Source organism: Lissotriton vulgaris, chromosome 3_1 (assembly GCF_964263255.1).
Source record: "Lissotriton vulgaris chromosome 3_1, aLisVul1.2, whole genome shotgun sequence".
In the NCBI taxonomy this organism is placed as follows: Eukaryota; Metazoa; Chordata; class Amphibia; order Caudata; family Salamandridae; genus Lissotriton; species Lissotriton vulgaris.
In genome coordinates, this window is record NC_141689.1 from 524,047,486 (window position 1) to 524,067,949 (window position 20,464).

Sequence of the window (20,464 nt, forward strand, 5' to 3'; positions counted from 1 at the left end):
CCCAGAATGGAACTTAAAAACATCACAATAAAAAAGAATGTTCAAACACCTAAAACCTTTTTGTCCATTTTCTTCCTTTTTTGTTGCTGCTTCTGAGCAAGCGAAGTACATTGTTTTGAATGAATGTTTTACGGTATTGTGAATATTTGATATATTTTGAATGTTACCCAATTTATAGGTATTGTGTTTTAAAGGTTTGATGGTAAGGTATTTTTTTTTTTTGATCTACATTTTTTATGGATTACAGTTTGTAAATGTAAGTTTCAAAATAATATAAATATATTTTTAAGATAGTATCTTGGAGCAAATTTAGAGTTAATTGTAATTTGTACAGTATTGTAAGCTTAAATAAGTATAAATTCTGAATAAATAAGAATTCTCAAACCTCATTGGTTGAATGCAGGGGAGTTCGAGCGCTACCCGACTGTGGTTAGCGTTACACAAAATGGAGGCTTGTGGATTTCACACGCATATTATATCCGCATCGTTCTGGATCAGTGGATTGTTTTAATGGGAAATAGTGGTTGTTCTGAATATTGCGGCCTGTTTTGAAGGGAGGTACAGATTCAATGGTAACCTGGCAACGGGCACTTCACGAACAAACACTCGTCGATGATCGTTTCTGAGACGATTGGTGTGAGGAAAGCAAGCATATTAAGCATTAGGATTAAGCAATCGATTAGTTTGGGAAATCTGCAGATTATTTGAATAAATAATCGTTGGATTGGGCAAATTTGGAAAATATTGAACTGCAAAGGAATTTAAAGAGGATAGGTTGAGGAAACTGGTGTGAGAAGTTAAATCAGTGGTTCAGGAGACTTATAAGCAGGTTTTGGGAAAAAGATTGGATGAAGAGGAATATTTTTCAATTTTTGATGATGAATCAGAAAACAGAGGGGCGGGCAGTAAATGCCTACAAAAGAAGAGGTATTTAGAGAAGAAGGAAAAAAATAAGGTAGGCCCAAAAGTCTCGCATAGTTCTGTTGTCCTTGGCGGCACACAGAAGAGTCAGCAGAGTGCGGAGTCAGAGGAATATGGTTTTGAAGAACATGTGGCTCAAAGGGATGAGACAAATGTAAATCTAGACTAATATGTAGTAGATTTAGAATATAAAGACGATTATGAGAATGAAGACGGCGATCTGGAGGTCAGGTCTAGTCATAAGGTTTTATCTACAGTGAAGGATCCTTTTGAGGAAAATTTCTTTGAGCCAAGTGATATGAGGTACCCCAGAGGGAAGGCCTGGTGGCCCATGGAGCATGTGTCTCAGTATTTTAAAGCAAAGTTGCGGAAACCCCTGGAAAGAAAGGAGAGCAACCGGATGTGGGCAGAGTGTTCTAAACCAGTTATTGAGGAGAAGGTGACTAACTCCTAACTTAGATCCGGATCTGATCACCAAGATGGGAAGGAATCCAAGGAAGGCTTTGGAAAAGTTTCTTAAGATTTGCCAAGACAAATTGCTGGATATTCTGGGTCCTTCAGCAAGGATCTTTGATTCCGTGAAAGAGGCATATATAAAGAGATCAGAGGTGAATCTCTTGCTCTTGAGAGGCTGGTGTCAGAGGTCAATCTGTTTTATGGGTAATGCCAATGCATGTTTATGAGCAGAAAGACGCAGAACTCAGTTAATGAGAATAAATCCCAAATTAAATGATCTGGCAAAAAGAGTCTACAGAAAACGCAAAGGGTTGGTTGTTTGGAGATGGTTTAGTATGATCACTTACAAAGTATGTTAAGACTTTTACAAGTCTGAATAAGGCCCAATATGCAATGCTTAGGGTGGTTTAGAGTAGTAGTTTTTAAGGAAGGGCTGGTAGGAGGGGGCAAACTACTGGCCGTGCAGGTTTCAAAGCCCAATACATTAATTCCACTTATCAAGGATATGGTGGTTACAGAGGTCAGCCAAACAGTACCCCTTTCTATCCTCAAAGAGGAAGGAGTCAAGGAAGAAGGGGAGTACGTTCAAGGAGACAGTCCAGAAGTCAAGGACAAGGTCATGGTGAGTATGAAGACATTTTTTGTTTTTTTCCCTATAAAAGTGGGAGGAAGATTGAGAATATTCTGAGAATGGGAGTATAACCACAGATGCTTGGGTGTTACAGGCTATAACAGGATATACACTAGAGTTCGAGTCAGTTCCAATTCAATTCGTAGAACCAAAGGATTGGTGTTTCAAGAGGATTTACAAGAGGTAAATCAAGAGGAGGTAAATCATATGTTACAGAAAGGTGTTACTATTAGAGTAGAGAAAGAGGGTTTGTTAGTACCTTGTTTGTAGTGGAGAAAAAGGACAAAGGTTGGAGGACGGTGATAAATCTACGCAATTTGAATCGGTATGTGAATTACAGGTCTTTCAAAATGGACGGGGATACATTTTCTGAGAGATTTACTTCAAGATTTAGATTGGATGGTGAAGATAGATTTAAATAATGCCTATTTCACCATTCTAATGGCCAAAGAGAGTCAGGCTTTTCGTCAGTTCAGATGAAGGCTTGATTATTCTAGTTCCAATGCCTGTCGTTCAGTTTGTTAGGACCGCCATGGTGCTTCACAAAGGTGATACGGCCAGTGGTAGGCTATCTAAGAGAGAGAGGAATGAGAATGATAGTTTATCTTGACAATATTTGATTGATGAATCAGAATGTGGAGATTCTTTTGGAAGAGTTGAATGTGATGATGAATTTATTAGAGAATGTGGATTTTGTGATGAACAAGGAAAATTCCGTAATGATACCCTCTCAGAGTATGGAGTTTTTAGGGTTTGTAGTGGAAACAAAGGAAAGATGTTTCAGTTTTCCGAAAAAGAAAGTAAAGAAAATCAAACAGGAGGTTTTTTAAATGTCAAAAAAGATTCTATAAAGTTAAGGGAGTTGGCTCAAGTGCTCGGACTCTTATATTCATCAATTCAGACAGTTTTCCCAGGTCCTCTTCATTACAGGTCGCTTCAACATCTGAAGGCTCAGAGGTTGGAGGAAGGGTTCTGGTACAGAGATATGGTTCTTTTGAACAGGGAGGCAAAAAAGGAATTGTTCTGGCGGAAGGAGAAATCAGAAGCCTGGAACAGGAAGGCTATTTTTGGGAGCCAGACGGATATTATTTTGGAAAATGATGCAAGCAACTGAGGTAGGGGGGCATCTTGCTTGACAAGGAAAACAGGGGGTGCATGGTCAATGGAGGACAGGTCAGAACATATAAATTGTTTGGAAATGCAAGCAGGATTGTTAGCGTTTCAAAGTGTTCAGAAAGATTTGATCGGAGATGGGTTATTCTGCATATGAACAATGTGACAGCGGTAACTTATATGAACAAGTTGGGTGGAATCAGGTCAAAGAAATTAGCGGATTTGGCAAAGGAAACTTGAGAATTTAGCATGGAACACAAGATAGAATTAAAGGCGGAATATCTACCAGGGAAATTGAATTAAGATGCAGATAGGAATTCCAGAAATACTGTGGATTACATCGATTGGATGCTGAATAAGAGGGTTTTTGAGAAGATTATGGAGTTGTTTGGCCCTTTTGAGGTAGATCTTTTTGTTTCACGACTGACCTTTCAGTTACCAAGGTATGCAAGTTGGAGGGAGGACCCACGGCAATAGCGATGGATGCTTTTTTGCAGGAATGGAAGGAAATAAAAGGGTATGCTTTTCCACCTTTTTCAAAGATCTAGAGGTTGTTAGTACAAGTGAGGAGACAAGGATGTCTGGTTTTGGTGACTCAGTTTTGGAAATGTCAGCCGTAGTTTTCAACGTTGATGGAGTTAGCAGGTGTGGATGTGGCCAGGGGCCTATTGATAGGAGTAGATGCGATATAACATCCTCTAGTAGAGTCAGGTTCTCTCAACCTTCTAGTTTGGAGGATATCAGGTATTCAGGCGAAATGTCAGGACTTTCAAACGCCTTCAAACTTGCTCAATGAACCTTGGGCTCCAGGAACCAAGAAATGGTACAGAGGTTTTTGGAAGGTGTGGCTTCGCTGGTGCCTGGAAAGGGATTTGGACCCGGTGGAGGCAGATGACGTACAGGTGGCAAATTATTTGGCAAACTTATTTGAAAAAGGTTTGTCTTACAGAACTGTGAATTGTTTTAGATGTGATGTAGCAGCTGGGCATTCTTTAGTGCAAGGCGTGTCGGTGGGGAGAAGTCCCTTAGTGTGTAGGGTCATGAAGGGTACCCGTTAAAGGAGACCTCCCTTATCAAAGTAGAAGACTTTATGGGGTGTTGATTTAGTATTTAAGTTATTTCAGGATTGGCCAGATAATAAGTATCTGGAGGTAAGTGAATTGTCATGGAAGTTGTCTACACTCATTTGTTTCATTTCTTTTAGAAGGGTTTCAGATGTCAAGGTTTTGGAGGTGTCTCGATGTTTGTATCAACTAGATGATGTGTTGTTTGAAATCTGTAAAAGACCAAGACTATGACAGGATCGACTTTTTATCCAAGATTTGATGATGCATCAAAGCTTTGCGTGGTGCGTTGTATTAAAGAGTATGAATCACGGATGATGGATAAGAGGAGTGATGACGTGGATCAGCTATTGATTTCTTATTTGAAACCGTTTAAACCAGCAAGTAACGCAACTATCGCAAGGTGGGTAAAGGAGACTATGAGGGCGGGAGGTGTGGATATGTCAAAGTTCACAAAGGGGCGCAATGGCAGGTAAAGTTTGTATGTTAGGAGGTGGAATAGAGGAGATCATGAAGGCCGCAGATTGGTCTTCAGCTGAAATGTTTAGGAAATGTTATTTTATGGACTGTGATCATGTTTCAAAATGTGTTTTAAGAAAGCTTTGAACATGCAAAATGCTAGCCTCCTGTCTTGTTATAAAATGACGATTCTTATAGGTTTACTGACTAAAGAATCGAGATTTTATTAAAGACAAGGAGGCTAGCATTATCCCGCCCACGAGGCTTGAGTGGGAAGTAATTTGATTTCTTAGTAAGGTGTGATTAAGATATTCTTGATTGTTTGTACTGTTTTTAAAATGGAAATGCTGGTTTCTTTCAGATTGTGTCTAGGATAGTTTAAAAAAAAAAAAAAAAAAAAATTGTGATTTGTTATTTGCATTACAGATATGTTGGAGTGTTTCGATGGATCCAGGTTGTAGGTTTTGAAGTTTTTTAAAGAAGACGAACAAAAGAGGAATACAAAGGAGAACACAGAGACTTTATGGGTTTAAACATTCTTTTTTATTGTGAATTTTTTAAGTTGCATTCTGGGAGCTTTTAAGTAGAGTTGCTGCTCAGAAGGAGTTAATAAAAGGTTATGCATAATGCTAGCCTCATTGTCTTTAATAAAATCTTGATTCTTTAGTTAGTAAACCTATAAGAATCGTCATTCTCCTCACAAATCAGTATCAGCACAAACAAAGAAGGGACCAATGCAGCTTGTGGAGCCAGGGTGGACTTGGCACGGGGGTCGGTAGGGGCTCGGGACGGGTCTGAAAGGTCCAGATGGCATGAGAACGGATCTGCTAGCGATAATTCGATTGAGAACCCCTGTAGTAATTGGGGCCCGAACGTTCACCAGAGGGAGATGGAAGAATGCTGGATATATGCAGCTTGGCTTCTTTAAAGGCCACCATCCACTGCAGCATTACCAATGGTCTGGCGAATTCGTTACACAACAGTGGGATAAGCTCCACACCCAGAGATCAGTAGGGAGATAGACTTTCACAGACACCCTTATGCATTCTCTTCAGAGAAAGCGTGAAAGGAAGATATTGGCCACATTTTGCTTTCTTGTGCTTCCTCTTGTACTTTCCTGCAGGAGCAATATCGGGTCTGCGCCCTGGACTAGGGAGTGAGCCTTAGGTGTCTACTCTTGTGTACTGCAATGTACAACTTCACTTCACAGCCCCAGAATGCCTTCAGGAGCATGAGGGCACAATCTCTGCACGACTAAGTCGTGCCCAGAGCCCCAAAACCTAGGATAACACCTCATGGGTGTCTGTGACAACATCTGTTTCCTGCAATTGCTGCATGGTTTAAAGCCTGGTGTTTTAGGGAGAAATGGCTTTCCTTTCACACTGGATTTCTTTTGCGAAGTCATCCGAAGCTCGTCAAAAATGGCAGTGGAGATCCGGATCCATGTTCAAAGGCACGGCAAGAAAGGAACAGATGTCTGCTTGCAGAGGTTGTGCTTACATGCGGCTTCACTAATTCACTTACGTGGTAGTATGAGGCTAGCCTGGAGCTGCATAGCACAACCTACTGGTACCTGGGAGTATTGGTGTCAAAATCTTCTGGATCAGATCTGGCGCCAGGGGAATATTTTAAATGTGAGGATTCTGTGGTGAGACATATCAATCAGAAATTGCGAGATCCCAACTAGCACAGAGCTGTGGGGAACCCACCAGAGCTGGATGAGACCGAACCTCTGCCTCCTATCTCAATGTAAGGACGGAGGTTAAAATCATGTGGACTGCACGTAGGGATTAGTATAATCAGTGACTTGATGCCAACCATATTAGAATCTTTTACCACCTGATCCATGTCACTCCTTTCAGACTCCAACACCACTCAAGGTTTCCACTAGGTCACTCTCCAAAAGGCTTTTACCTCACATGAATACTCAGTATTCTCCATTGAATGCATTAGTCTTGCCAGTTCTGCATCCCATCAGACATCCTCAGTCAGCAATCTTTGCATCTTTTAACCTTAGTGGATTCCCTTTGTTCTAGCCACCATAGGTCTGAGCTCTTTCCCGATGTTTCACTAATAAATATTTCAAGAGACCCTACCTCCATCACTTCCTACCCCCAAATCTGGCACTTATCCTCGCCTGGGTCTAGGGTGTGCAGAGTCACACTCACAATCTGTCCTTAAGCTGCATCAAAAGGGCTATGCCATACACGTTGTACCAGAGCAACAAAACGGACTTCCAGTTCAATAGCAAATTCTGGGTCTTCAGTCTATGTGTTGATATGGAATGATTTAGCATTTGAAATATTACCTTTGTATTGAAAACACACCTAAGGCAACTTCAGAGCAGCTAGATGAAATATTTTATATGTTATCAAGCCACTTACCTGTTTTTTACCAGTGCTAATATTCATTTTGCCTCAAAGAAAATTGAATTGTACTTACTTTTGAATGTAAAAAGATTCAAGTTTACTGTAGTCGGTACCAAAAGAATGCTCTGCCATGAATTTCATTATATCAGGATTTGATTTCCTGTAAAATAAAAAATGCAATATAGTTTATTTCCTCTTTTTGTAATTCATTTTCACATGAAAAACAGGCACAGTGTTACTTGGTTTTAATGAAAATTAAAACGTACCAGCAACTGAAGTCTACTTCGTCTCCACCTAAATGCACGTATTCATCACGAAAAATATAGCTGATTTCTCTGAAAAACTTGGTCATAAAGTCGTACGTTGTATTTAAAATGGGGTTTATAGGCCCATAGGTACCAGTGGGAATGTTGTCCTTGTAGCATGGTGTAAGAAGATCTTTCTGACCTGAAATATTTAAAGATATATAATGAAACATCTACATTAAAGGCGGCGGATATTTAATTGTGTTTTAACAGACACAATCTGAACAGTTGCTTTATATTCCACTAGGGCTTACATTGGTATTACTTATGAATATTAAAGTGTGGGAATAATAACAAGCTTTAATAAGCATTTCAGGGGTGCCTATATATTCTGTCAGCTACTGTGGCTAAATAAACTTCAGAAATTCTGCCTTTTTGGTTTATTTAAGATTAACGTCGCAAGTGAATTAATTATCTAGTAAAGAACATATGGAAATCAGGACACTGAAATTGAACTTGAGAAATAGTGGCACATAATCACGCACAATTCCACCCCTGTCTTCCCCAACCTCAAACAAATAAACATAGTCCCAATTTTAACTTGACAGAATACAAAAAAAAGGAAAGGTTCCATCATGTACGTCTGTATTCAACAGCTTAGCTTCTGAGGCTTTTATCCTCTCAGTGCAGAGCTCAGTTTGTGATGTTTGGGGCACTTTATGCTTAAGTCCCCAGAACAAATGTGTGTCCTTTTATTTCCAGCTGTGGGGATTCCAAAGCTACGTAGGGTCTGTGGATTCTCTTAGTGAGAGTAAAAAAAAAAAAAAGAAAGCATTTATTTATTTTTTATTTAAATTTTTATTTGCTTTTGCAGAGAATACAATCACTACCACTGTTACAGGGTTATCTGTGGAATTCATCAAAAAAAGGTTGAAGTGCTATTGCAGGGATTTTGCGCAAACACAGAACTATGCATAGGATTATGAGACCTTAGTGCATAGGGATGGAGTCATCCTACCACCAGGACCGACTAGATATAGTGTCTCACTTGCTCTCCTACTCACTCACAGAGAAACAAGTGATTAGACACCCCAGAACACAACACTCCCGTCTCTCTTAGGAATCATGATTGCAAGACACACCCTTTCGCCCGCGCTCTTGTACTTGTCCACAATAAGATGTGACAGAGACACGAACAAATTTAAAATGTTTATTTCAACTAACGTGCTCTAATATGCAGTATACATGCCGCAATAAGCAGGAAAATGCATAACAAATATGGTAAACATAGCAAGTAATCCATAAATCATGAAAGGAGCTGTCATAAAAAGACAGTGTAGCTTAACCTCCCTCCAATTGTATAGAAGCAGAATGATTTTTTATTAGAAGATCTCTGGGCGTTATCTGCAGACCGCGTACCTCAGTCTATAGATGGTAGATCTACATCATAGGTGCGGTCTTGCTCTTCTCCCTGGAAAGGTCCCTCTCCAAGCGTGCTACCTATTTGGTTATTCCAATAAGACCAAAGTGTGTATTGCCAAACAGCTGCATCGGTTTTGTCTAGGTGCTAGGTCCTGACCAGAACACAATAACAAGGGACATTGTTGATCGACCTTGCTCACAATATTCACACTAAATTCCAGGAACCTGCAGAGTGTGAACAAAGTGGTAGGGTCTCATGCAAAACTGACAAAAAAGGCCTCTGCAAAATAAACCCGTAACATGCGCAAAGCAGTGGACAGTCTGCAGTGTGCTAATGCTAACTTAGAGAAGAGTAATACTCAGATGTGAGTCCCTAGCTCATTGCACCATCAGGATTCAAGCAAGCCGGGCCGAAGACGGCTGAAATGCCAGAAACCGGTCCCCGGTAGCTTCTTTCCTTCCCAGTATAAGAATTGGCTTGGTAGTTTGGTCTGCCCTGTTCCCATGATGCACTGGGCCAGGGTCAGACTAATTTGCATATAGCCAAGTTCTGAGCTGGGATGGTGCAGTGAGCTAAAAAACGGTGATGGATCAAGCCCTGATCTTTGGACTGGGCAAGAGTGGTCTGCTTAATTCAGACACTCTGTTCATCACCACCACCCCCTTTTCTGAATCAACTTAGAGAAGACGACAATGTCCCCATGGGTCATGAGACCGTGCCAAAATCATCATCATTCCAGTTTTCAGGAACAGCAACAGTTGTAAAAAATGTAAATACACATTTTTATCACTGTCATTCCATTTTTTCTAACTGATGATTTTTCACGATTTTATCCGACTTTCAGTTTGTGGTGAAAAACAGGAATTGAACTCATGGGTGAACCCAGAAAGCTATACACTTCTGAAAAGTAGACAATATTAAGTTCTAGGTTAAAGAGGAGGAGATCCTTCAAGAGAACCACAGAGTGCCTCCATTGCCAAAGATACTCACTCAGGCTGATTTTCTCCTGGAAGCATAAACCGTGTCAGACCAGCTCTCTCAGGGACGCAAACTAGATCCCTCAACCGCCATAACAAAGGGCCATCAAAATGGAACTCAAATAGCGTTCGCAAGGAACAGACAGAGCACTGTGCTGAATGAATCTGGGGGCAAAGAGGTAGTAGGAAGACCTGAAGCCCTAATATAAAGGTGACATCCAAGGGCAGGGAGGGGGTTGCGCAGAAGAGTGCACAAGAGGAAAGGGGGCTGACAGGCTCCTGATTTGTCACATTGAGAGAGCCATAATGCTGTAATCTGGTTATCTGATGTATATTAGTATGTTCTTCTTGTTTGGCGTTATTTTAGGGGAGAGGGAGCCAAGAGATCCTTACTGGATGACACCTGTACACACCTATGAGTGCACTTTTGCTACCATGACAAGTGAACTAGCATGTGATATCACTTACAGTAGAGGGTTGAACTCTAAGAGGTGTAATTTCTGGAACTACATAAAGCTCCACAATCCAGACCTTATATTTCTCCAAGAGACTCATCCAATTCTCCAAGGTACACACTCTTCTGTAATGTGCCAAGGCTTTTAGGTAATGTGGCACAAAGATTATCTAATGCAATACTGGGCAGGGAACACCATTAAAACAGCAGGAATTGGGATCTTGGGAAAGAGTAATTTAATGGGGGAGGGAGGAGGGGGAGGTGAAAGGGGTGAGGGACACAGATGGGTGTTTCCTGAAGGGACACATCCAGAGGGGCCACTTGTCCACCACATATAACTATATACGCCGCAAACACAGTCCAATACCAATTCTTCATAAACACCATTTGATTTGGTGATTTATAAAGTGCAGAACAGAAGGAAGTGTGCTGGCGCTCAGATAGAAAGGCAAAAAAATGAAAACTGTGAAAATAAAGCACTTTTGTATCACCTTGGAAGTGGAGGCAAGACAAAGCGAAAGGGTAAAGAGGATGTTTTCAGCGAGCGTCTGAAAGTGGAGGCGGTTCTATCCCATGTCTGTAATAAGTACAAGGAATCGCCCTCCCATTCTTGATTTCTTAAAAACTGGAACTTTAAGTAGATTTGCAAATTGTAATCTAAGCGGTCGAGCTGGTGAATACCATGCAAATAGTGATCCCATGTATGAGGATTGGTCCCTATTGCAAATGACCTTGTGACATAAGCACAGTGCTTTCTGTTATGCACTGGGAGCCAGCATCATTTTTTGAGTTTGTTGTTGATAAGAGGACGTTGTCTTAAACACCAAAATCAATCAGGCCACAATATTTTGCGGGAAGTGTATAAGATATTTTGGTAATCTCACAAGAGCAGGATTGCGATAGTCCATTCTCACAATTACCAGGGCCTGAAACAGTTCCTGCCTCGCAGATGTTGAAGAAAAAGCTTGCAGTTTTATTCCATTATACCAAGTAGACAAAAGCTGCTCAGACATACATTACTGATCTGTTTGGAAAAAGTCAGAATTAACACGTATTCTCAGATTCCGGGCATGGGGCACCAGAGATGGATCCTCACCCAATTCATCCGACCACCAATCCTGTAGCCAGTTAGGTTCGGCTCTGAAAATTAAAAGTTTGGTCTTCTTTGGGTTTAGCAGGACACCAGAGTTTGCATTTATCTATTCTGCTACTTTACATAAACACTTTCAGGTTTGCTGGAGTCTCTTCTATTTTTAGTCAACCTAATATACAACTGGTCATCGTTAGCATAATTGTAAAAAGAAATCCCAAAGGCATCTATCAAACAAGCCAGAGGGGCCATATAAGAGTCGGAGAGTTCAGGACTTCCGAACGAGCCCTGAGGGACCGCAAACAAAATGGGCTAAGGAACAGATCAAAAATTATCCAGAGCCATTGCCTGTGTTTGGCCTTGTAAAATATATGTGAACTATGTCAAGACTGTCCCAGAGATCCCTGCTGCCTCTACTTCTGGAATAGAATGGAGTGGGAGATAGTATCAAAGGCGGAAGGTTGATCTTACAATATCATGGCTGCCACTCCATTTTCACCAAATGTATTGCTGATTTCTACTGTTGCTCTGTCAAGTACGGTTTCAGTTGAAAGACCTTTACGAAAACCAGTCTGAGCTTTCTGTAGTATCCTGGGTGCTTCCAGATGATTGGACTGCTCTTTCTGCAGTACAATCTGTCATCTAGGCAAAAAGTGGCAGAAGGGAGATATGCCGAAAGTTAGGAAAACGTCAGGGTCTAAGGAAGGTTTCTTGAGCAAAAGGGAAACCATTGCAGCTTTCCATTTCTTATGTAATAAGACGGATAAAAGAGGGGAGTTGCAGGTTTTGATTACATATGTTAGAATTGTTGATCTGACTAAGTTGAACTTAACACACACCAATTAGTGAAGAGGAAACCATTTCACCAACATTTGTTAGTGCATCCGGCTCGGAGACTAATGTAAACACAGATGATAAATCTTTGAGGGTGGGGGTTGATGTGACCCAGCTGATTCTACTAGGTCTTCTGTTTACTTTGGGATATTGATAAGTAGAAATTGAATGTTCTTAAGAAAGAAAGAAGAAAGATTGTCACATAAGGTCTGGGACGCTTGGGGAAATTACCATGTGCCTCTAGGCAGGATATTTTTGTACACTCTATTAACATTCCCAGAAGGAATTTTTGAGCCTAAGATCTGCTTTGGATAAAAGAAAGTGACTATTGCCTTTTTGACTGCCATATGGTAAGTAATTGGAATTCTGAAGCTTATAAAGCGCATGGTTACACTTACCAGTGTGTCCCCGCGCTGAATAAACCACTGAGGAACCCGTCCTGGCCTGTTCCTGTGAGGCGCCCAATTCCTGGGCACCCCCCTGGTGAAGCCAGGCATCCTTAGCGATTAGGGCCGGTGTGGAGACTAAGCAAGCTATTGCCCAGAGTTGCAGCATGGGACCCCATGATTAGAGTAGGCACCGTGCCGAGAATTATCGGGTCCGCAGACATTTGAGCTCAAGACCCTGCCACGACGGGAATTGAACCCTGGTCCCGGGCCAGACCTCTGCATCAGGGTCTGCCGCTCTAATCAGTGAGCCACACTCCTCCACAAGTGTGTAGCAGTGTTGAATAAATTAGTTTACTTGATGGCTCGTAGTCTTATCTAAATTCTTTCTGTCTTGCCCTCCGTTAAAGATTCCTTAAGTTATTCATTTAGCCAAGGTTAGTTTGTTACAACTAGGTCTAAATAGTCTGAGAGGAATTGTTTGATTAAGTGAAGTGGAGAGTCACTTCTTAAAAAAGCAATGGCACTTGAAGTGTGATAATTTTCTGTGAGGTTAGGGTTGGCTGAAATTAATGTTTTTTTACTACATTTCAGGCACCAACTGTTTCCAGGGCTTCATAGGAGTATCAAGATTTGAGTTGGATGTTTGAGCTAAAAATAACCATAAATAAACTAAGGAAAGAGGAGGCAGAGGAAGTCATATTTGGAGGGAAGTTCAACATAGCATGGAACCCCAGCCAAGAGAGAGGTACCATGGGGACAACATGGTAGGGGAGATGGAGTGTTCTAAGAGTCTCAAGAAAGTACTTGTTAAATGGGGGCTGGAAGATGCATGGTGTACACTTCACCTGGATGTGAAAGACTTTACATTTTATGCACATGTACACAAAACCTGTCTTTATGTTTCAAATAATGATTTATGTTGAAAATTATGATTCACAAACTGAAATCAGCAGACATCTGGAGTATCTGATCATGCACATGTTGAGGTGATGTGACGCTCTAGTCCCACAAGTCCCACCTGGGTGCTTATGGTGAATTCCGCCAGAATTATTTAGAGACCTGATGGAAAGGAGGGGATTGGCTCAGAAGATACCAGAATCTTTGGAGATGAATAAAGAAGGTGACAACACTGGGAACTATATGGAAAGCATTTGAGACTGCTCTGAGAGGTGAGGCCTTGACAGTTAACTCCCAAAGCAACGATTAAAAACTGCGCCATCACTAGGCTTCTTTCCAATGGAGGGAAGGCCTGGACCAACCCATTCAGAAAACCTAAGTTGAAAATGCAGTAAGGAGATGGTTATGGGAAAGGCACTGGGTCTTGATGGCTTCACATATTTTACTCGCCTGAGCCACTAACTACAGTTCTTAATTCTATAGGTGTTACCTTTCAAGGCAGGGAGCAGATTTACCCCTGAAACACAAGCCTGGAAATGATCTAAAATCATGTGCAGTGTATAGACCAGGGGTCTCCAACCGGTCAATCGCGAGCTACCGGTAGCTCGCCGAGACCCTGTGAGAAGCTTGCGCCGAGTGCTGCTCAATTTAGTAGCATATTAACATTATTTGGGCTATTCAGGCTGTTTTCAGTGTCCGTTGCCTGCCCTCACCCAAAGCAGCTACTCTGATTGGCTTGAGCTTAGCTGGGGTAGGGCTGGTCGAAAGGATGGCGTTCCTCTGCTGTCTCGTGACCGGGCGCGCGCAGAGTCTTGTGATGTTTACGAGCCCCCTGCCTTTTCGTCACTGGCACCAAACTATCCATTGTGTGAGTGCAGAGCTCAGGCAGACGTGGTAGGGCAGAGCAGTAAATAAATGTAAATGTGTTGTACTTGTATAGCGCACAGCTACCCCGGACCGGGGTCTCCCGGCGCTTGTACTCATACCACTCAGGAACCCTTCCTGGCTTTCCTTGTGAAGTGTCCACTCCTGGGCACCTCCATGGTGAAACCAGGCATCCCTCACACTGTTGGGGCTGTTGCGGAGATTAAGCAAGCTATTGCCCAGAGTTGCAGCGTGGGACCCATGATTAGAATAGGCACTGAGGCAAGAATATCCGGTCCGAGGAATTTATGAGACCGAGACCCGCCGAAGCGGGAATCGAACCCACGCGTACAACCTTGCACCCAATTTGCAGCAGGTAAGCCACACCAGGAAAGTTATACCACAATTTAAGACGGCCCCTCGGTAAAAGTAATGTAAGAGTGAAGTGACGTCGTACCATGTGTAAAGACCATGCCACGGCTGTGCCCGGTTCCTCTCCTATGTGCGTTCTCATTGTTTGTGACTGTCTGTCAGTATCTACAGTGCACACCTGGTTGTTCCTTGCTGGTTTTCACATCAAAGCACTGCTGGGATCCACGCGTGCCTTTTTCTTCATTGTACCGCACTGTATATCTGCGCAGATCACCAAATTGTCTGAGTCGTTTTTTAGGGCAGACTCGACGGTGCAAGTGTCTGAGGTTGGGTGTTCGGGTGAAATATATTCCCAGTGAAACAGAAAAATGTGCTAAAAGTAAACTACTATACTTTTTCCCATATTCAAGCCTCCTTTTCTCCCAGCTGTGTATCTACTTTACCCATGACCACATTTTTGCAGACACAAGCTTTGACTCTTCCTTTATGATAGCGAGCAATAATTATTAGTATCCCGAGACACAGGAGTCAGCGTAAGGATGGGGGTAGATTTGGGGGAGGAGACTGCCAGCAGAAGGGGAGGAAAGATTCACTGATACAATTGTAAACACAAAGAAGAAGCTAGCTAGCCCTCCATAAAAATAAGCAGTGGAATGAGTGCCGGTTTTATTGGCTGGTGGGCTGTTATGTATTGTTAATTTTTCTGATAGTACCAAACTTTGCCTGCTGCAAGCACAGATAGCCTAGTGAAGTCATCCATACCTTGAAAAACACCTCTACCCTACATATATACAACATGTCTAAGTTTAAAACTTAGTTTGCAAATGTGGGCCACTTTTTTTAGCTATTTGATTTGCCTGCCCTATATTAACAACATAACATCAGAACAGTCATAACTTATAACTGAACAAGTCTATTTGTGAAGTGCGCGATTACCCGAAGGTGTCCTGGCGCTGAATAACAGATGTTTATTGTTACCCAACCAACTCAATAGTAATCATTTTATCGACCTCAAATGGATGAAAGGCGGGGGAGGTCTCTCGGAAAAATGCACAAGTTGCTTGGGGTTTAGTAGCTCACGACGATTTTCATTGACCAGAATTAGATCTCACTACACAAAAGGTTGGAGACCCCTGGTATAGACCAATAATCTATTACAACACTGATAATATTTTTCACAAAAGTCCTGTCAAATTGGCTACCGGGTATATGAAAGATATGGTAGATGCTGTCCATGCGGGTTCGTGCGAATCAGGCAGTGGAGCAACAATGTCCGAAGAGATAGCCATTTAGTTGAGAAAGCCAGACACAAAAACATACCTGCATTCTTGCTAGGTTGGGATGCAGAGAAGGCCTCCCATAGGGTGAGCTGGAAGTATCTTGACGTATTACTACACAAAAAGGGGTTTGGCCCAAAGATGAATGGCTGGCTCACAGACAATTATAAAAGTCCAGAGGTAAGAATCCTAATACATCTATTTAAGTTGCAAAGTGGCACAAGCCCCGGGGCCCCTTATCCCCACTCCTTTTCAATTTAACAGTTTAGTCTCTGGTGACTACATGTAAAAACAGTGAGAAGGTTCACAAGAACATTTGGAGTTTATGGACAGGGCAGCTGTGGGTTGATCTCTCTCCGACTTTGTGGTTAGAGAGTGTCACAAAGGCCTTGGAATACTTATGTACCTACCCCGGTTAAAACTGTTCTTGAGACATGAAACCCACTCATTTGAAAAGGGAGAAGACCTAAGTTGCAATCTCCAAACACCTCAATCCATGCCAACTCGGAGTTCACCCTGCTCTTTAATGAGGAATGTTAAAGGAAATTGTTAAAGGCATGCTTTAACAATGTACAAAATAATTTGATCTATGTGAAAACAAAAATTTAGCATCACAAACATATGGACAACATTATTTTCAGATATGACATTGGGTAATGCATCCCTCGGTAAGACACCTGCCTAGCTATCAGCGAACTTACACCAATGGAAACATTTGTGAGGACTCGCCTTGGTACCAGAGGATGGTTTCAGGCTTAAATAGATGCTAACAGACACCTCAAACATTAACCCTAGAAACGTTCTAGTTAGGTCATCAAAAGATCTCAAAGATTTCTGAGGAAAAGTAGGGGGAAACTTGGTTAAATTTATGTAAAAACTATAAAAGTGCACCTCTCAAAGAATTTGCACACAAGGTTTTCGATCAACTATACCTGATACTGAGCAACTACACCAGATGTTCCCAGCTGTGTCTGATGCTTGTTGGAGGTGCTCAGTGGAAAAAGAAACCATGATCCATATTTGGTGGGGTGCTCCGGAATGACTGTTTTGGAAGGAGGTTCTAAGCCATATAAAGAGGGTTTGGGGTTATGAGATTCCAGCAGGGGTTGACCTTCAAAAGGACTGTTTGATGATGGCCTAGTAAAACTCAGCAGCCATGGAAATACTATTAAGTCACATGATGCAGCTGCCAGGTCTTTGCTATATAGGATAAAGTAAACTTTGCCATACATTATAAGGATATTGCAAGTCACCGAGGAGTTCCAGGACTATATAGAGGAATGTAAGACGAAGGCAGAGTTTGTTTATAAGGTTATAGGATTCAGAGTGGATTTGCAATATCCTTCTCAAGTACGTGAAGGATATGCTAATTTTTAGACTACATTGTCAGACTATCTGTTTTCACCAACCAATCAAATCCCTGGTGCGCAGCTTATTCATATAAAAGAGAGTGTGTTTGCAAAAATGAAGAATAAAAATAGAATCTGGACTGTAAAATTAAACAGATAAATAGCTGTTAGATGCAAAAAGATATTAGAAGCAGTTTAATACAAGTTATTTTTTCCGAAAGTAGCACCGTACAAACATGCTGAAAGATTCAACCTTTCCATAACTATTCAAAGAGTGCAAAAATAAAATACATGGCCACAAATGTGTCCTTTCTTCTTGTCAATGTACAATTAGAAAAACAGATCAGAACAAAGAAAAAAGTTTATTATTCCTTTGTTCAAACAGCTGCTTAAATTATGCTCTGTGAACGGAACAGCCTTTCCTCTCGGCTGCTGGCAGCAGGCACTGCAACTTCAGAACTTACCTGGAAAACATTATTACAGTGGAGTTATGACATTTCTTTATTATCAGCAATTAGGTAAATCACGAATTACAGATTATCAAGAAATTAGAGACTGGAATTACACAGGGATTACAAAATCCCAAGCATTATAGCAGTATATTGCAGGGGAAAAAAACCACACTGCATCGCCCAGTGGTTTGGGAAACTTTGGTTATTGATGGTCTTTGAGAAACTTGCACAAGACCTTAACCAGAAGAAGAAATGTTCTACACTATGTTCGCACTTGCTGAATGAAATAGATGTCCAAGCTGGAGTTTAGATGTTTTGAGCTGCCTAGGTTGATAACATTGTAAATGTCACATCACAAAGGCCGACTGATACAATTTCAATTCTGATAAGAGCAGGGATCCATCCAAACAGCAGCATCTTTTTATTCTTGTACATAAAGGATCTGGACTCATCAGCGTTCCTCTGATTCCACTAATCAGTGTGATACAAATTCTCCGATATACAACTTGTCTCCGGGCATAATCTGAATAGAGGAGGCCAAGAGAACCATTATTGAACCTACCATATCACTATGACCAAATGGACCTGGAGGTAAACCAATGTCATTCATTGACAATGTGAATATTGCAGGAAATGCCATTCGCAATAATGTGCCCATAATGCCTCAGAGAATCTGTATAACATGAACTCGGACACACAAGATTTTGCTTGGTAGGCCCAAAATGGAAAGGAAGAGCTGTCACTTGCTATCAGTGACTAAAATTAAGAAGCTCAAATAAACCTGTAGTTTAAGTAGGGACACATATGTCTCCCCATACATCCCTGAAAAGCTGCTATTGTTAACTACTAAGATAAATTAGTTCAGGTCGGACAGTTCTAAAGTAATCCTAATGTCCACAGCCTTTTTGTGGAGTAACACCAAAGGTCTGTCTTTCTCAAACAAGTTAGGGCAATGATTTCTGAAGTTTTGGGTGCATACCAAAATGATATGAGGATCAAGGCATGAGTTCCTGAAATTATTTTGAATTCCCTTTCGTCCTGGCTTACGGAAGACCACTTCAAAACAGGAGTAAAGCATCCCTCCTACAGTGGATGATTGATCCTTGATGGCTGGAACATAAATGTGCTGAGGTCATCGATGGAAGTTATGAAGAGTTTTGGTGGAAACTGAGATAGAGGCAACACCGCTCTTAAGTCGTAAGAGACTGAAGGAAAACGTGCATATTGTGCACAATCATTTGGCTTTCATTGCAAGTTATCTTGCACGTTTTGATATGATTAAAAGATATTCTACTTTTCATCTGAATATGCATATTTGTCTACAATTAACTTACTCTATTAATGAACTGTTTTCATATTTGAATATATAGTACTAACATCTGTTTGGGTTTTAACTGCTGGTTAAATGCATTGTACCCAGTTTCAACCAGGTCTCCTCGTACACATAAAACCATTAGTTGCCTTATATATGGTGTCGTCCAAATGTAGGTTATTTAAAGTTGCTGAAGAGCAGCTATGCCTGTGTGTATGTATGAAGTATTTCTATAGCGCAGGGTCTCCAACCTTTTCTAGAGCAAGAGCTACTCGTGTGCAGTGAAAGTTACTTGAGCTACTAGTATTTTTAGAAACTTAATACTGACCACATCAGAGAAGATCACATTAGTGCCCAACCTACGCAAGATCATCAACAGTGTTCACCACAGTGCATAAGGCAAGGTTGAGAACAGTAATGTAAAACATGCCTTGTCAATGTGAAATTTCTTTACATGAGTAATGCATAACAGCCACAGCGGCAATGTCCCTGGTGCCGTATTATTAGTATTAAGTCCCCCAAACATCAGCTCATGAGTTCTGAAAATACACACATTTTCATCTAATTTACACACTTCAATTCTGGTATACTTACATTTATTCAACCAAGCAAAAGCTACTAATTTATTAGGCTGGGCTGTACACAGGAGAGGTACTTACAGGTAGCTAGAGAAATACCAGTAGTTCAACAAGCTACTCCTTGGATGCTCCTGTTATAGCTTAAACCGAGCCAAAAGGTAGTGGAGCTCTGTACATGGTCAAAGAGAAGCATGAAGCAAACAAGTCTTAGAAGAGGTAGCTGGATAATGGATGACTAATGCGTTGTGATGTAGTGTCCTTTAAAAGAGGCGAGTCTGTGGTTTCAGAATCCTTGATCTTTAGACTAAAAAAACGCCTGCTTTCTTTTTTTTTTTTTCTTTACACTTCCTAGTCTATAGTATGACTATGTCCTGGCCCTAGGTGTGCCCAAAATACCTTCTTAACTTCCAGAGTTCATGACAAATTCTGCTGCTGCTTCGAAAGGATGCAGTACAAAAGGGGGTGGTGATGGACGGAGCATCTGAATCAATCAAACACTCACACCCAGTCAAAAAGGATGCAGCATAGCATATAATCAATGTTGTCCTAATTCTGTAAGTTTTAACATGACATGACAGCGTACGAATGAAATTACCTCAGTTACAAAACGTTTTTTAGGTGTTGGCTAGCGGGGCTGCGCACATGCGCAGCTCGCTCGGCGAGATTTAATGTCTTTGAGGAGTTTCAGTAAAGGTCTTTAAGCCCCGCCCATCTTTTCCTTTGGCTGGCGTCACCACTTATGCTAAACTGTGGTCAGCCATTGGAAAAGAGCTTTCTATGTTGCCTCCCTTTTGCTTTTTGGGACGGCCTACGTGGACTCGCCTGCTTTCCTCCCATCGCAAACGGTTTCTTATCTTTATGGGGCCATGTGTTTCAAACACATGGCCCCATAAAGACAAGCTCCCGCGCAATCCTCTTTCACTTTCGGAGCGCTTGTT

At 41.4% G+C, this 20,464-nt stretch overlaps 1 protein-coding gene across 4 annotated transcripts in view; it reads right to left on the bottom strand.

Annotated features, from left to right (window-relative positions):
- HEXB (hexosaminidase subunit beta) overlaps positions 1 to 20,464 on the bottom strand; it is a 266,121-nt gene that overhangs the window by 107,432 nt on the left and 138,225 nt on the right. For all 4 annotated transcript variants that reach the window (XR_015309286.1, XM_086960781.1, XM_086960780.1 and 1 more), the window contains exons 8-9: positions 7,280 to 7,460; positions 7,087 to 7,173 (exon numbers count right to left, since the gene is read on the bottom strand). Coding sequence is in view for 3 of the 4 variants with exons in the window: in XM_086960781.1 (XP_086816907.1) it covers positions 7,087 to 7,173; positions 7,280 to 7,460 (268 nt within the window). In the remaining variant the exon portion in view is untranslated. The remainder of the gene's footprint in view (positions 1 to 7,086; positions 7,174 to 7,279; positions 7,461 to 20,464) is intronic.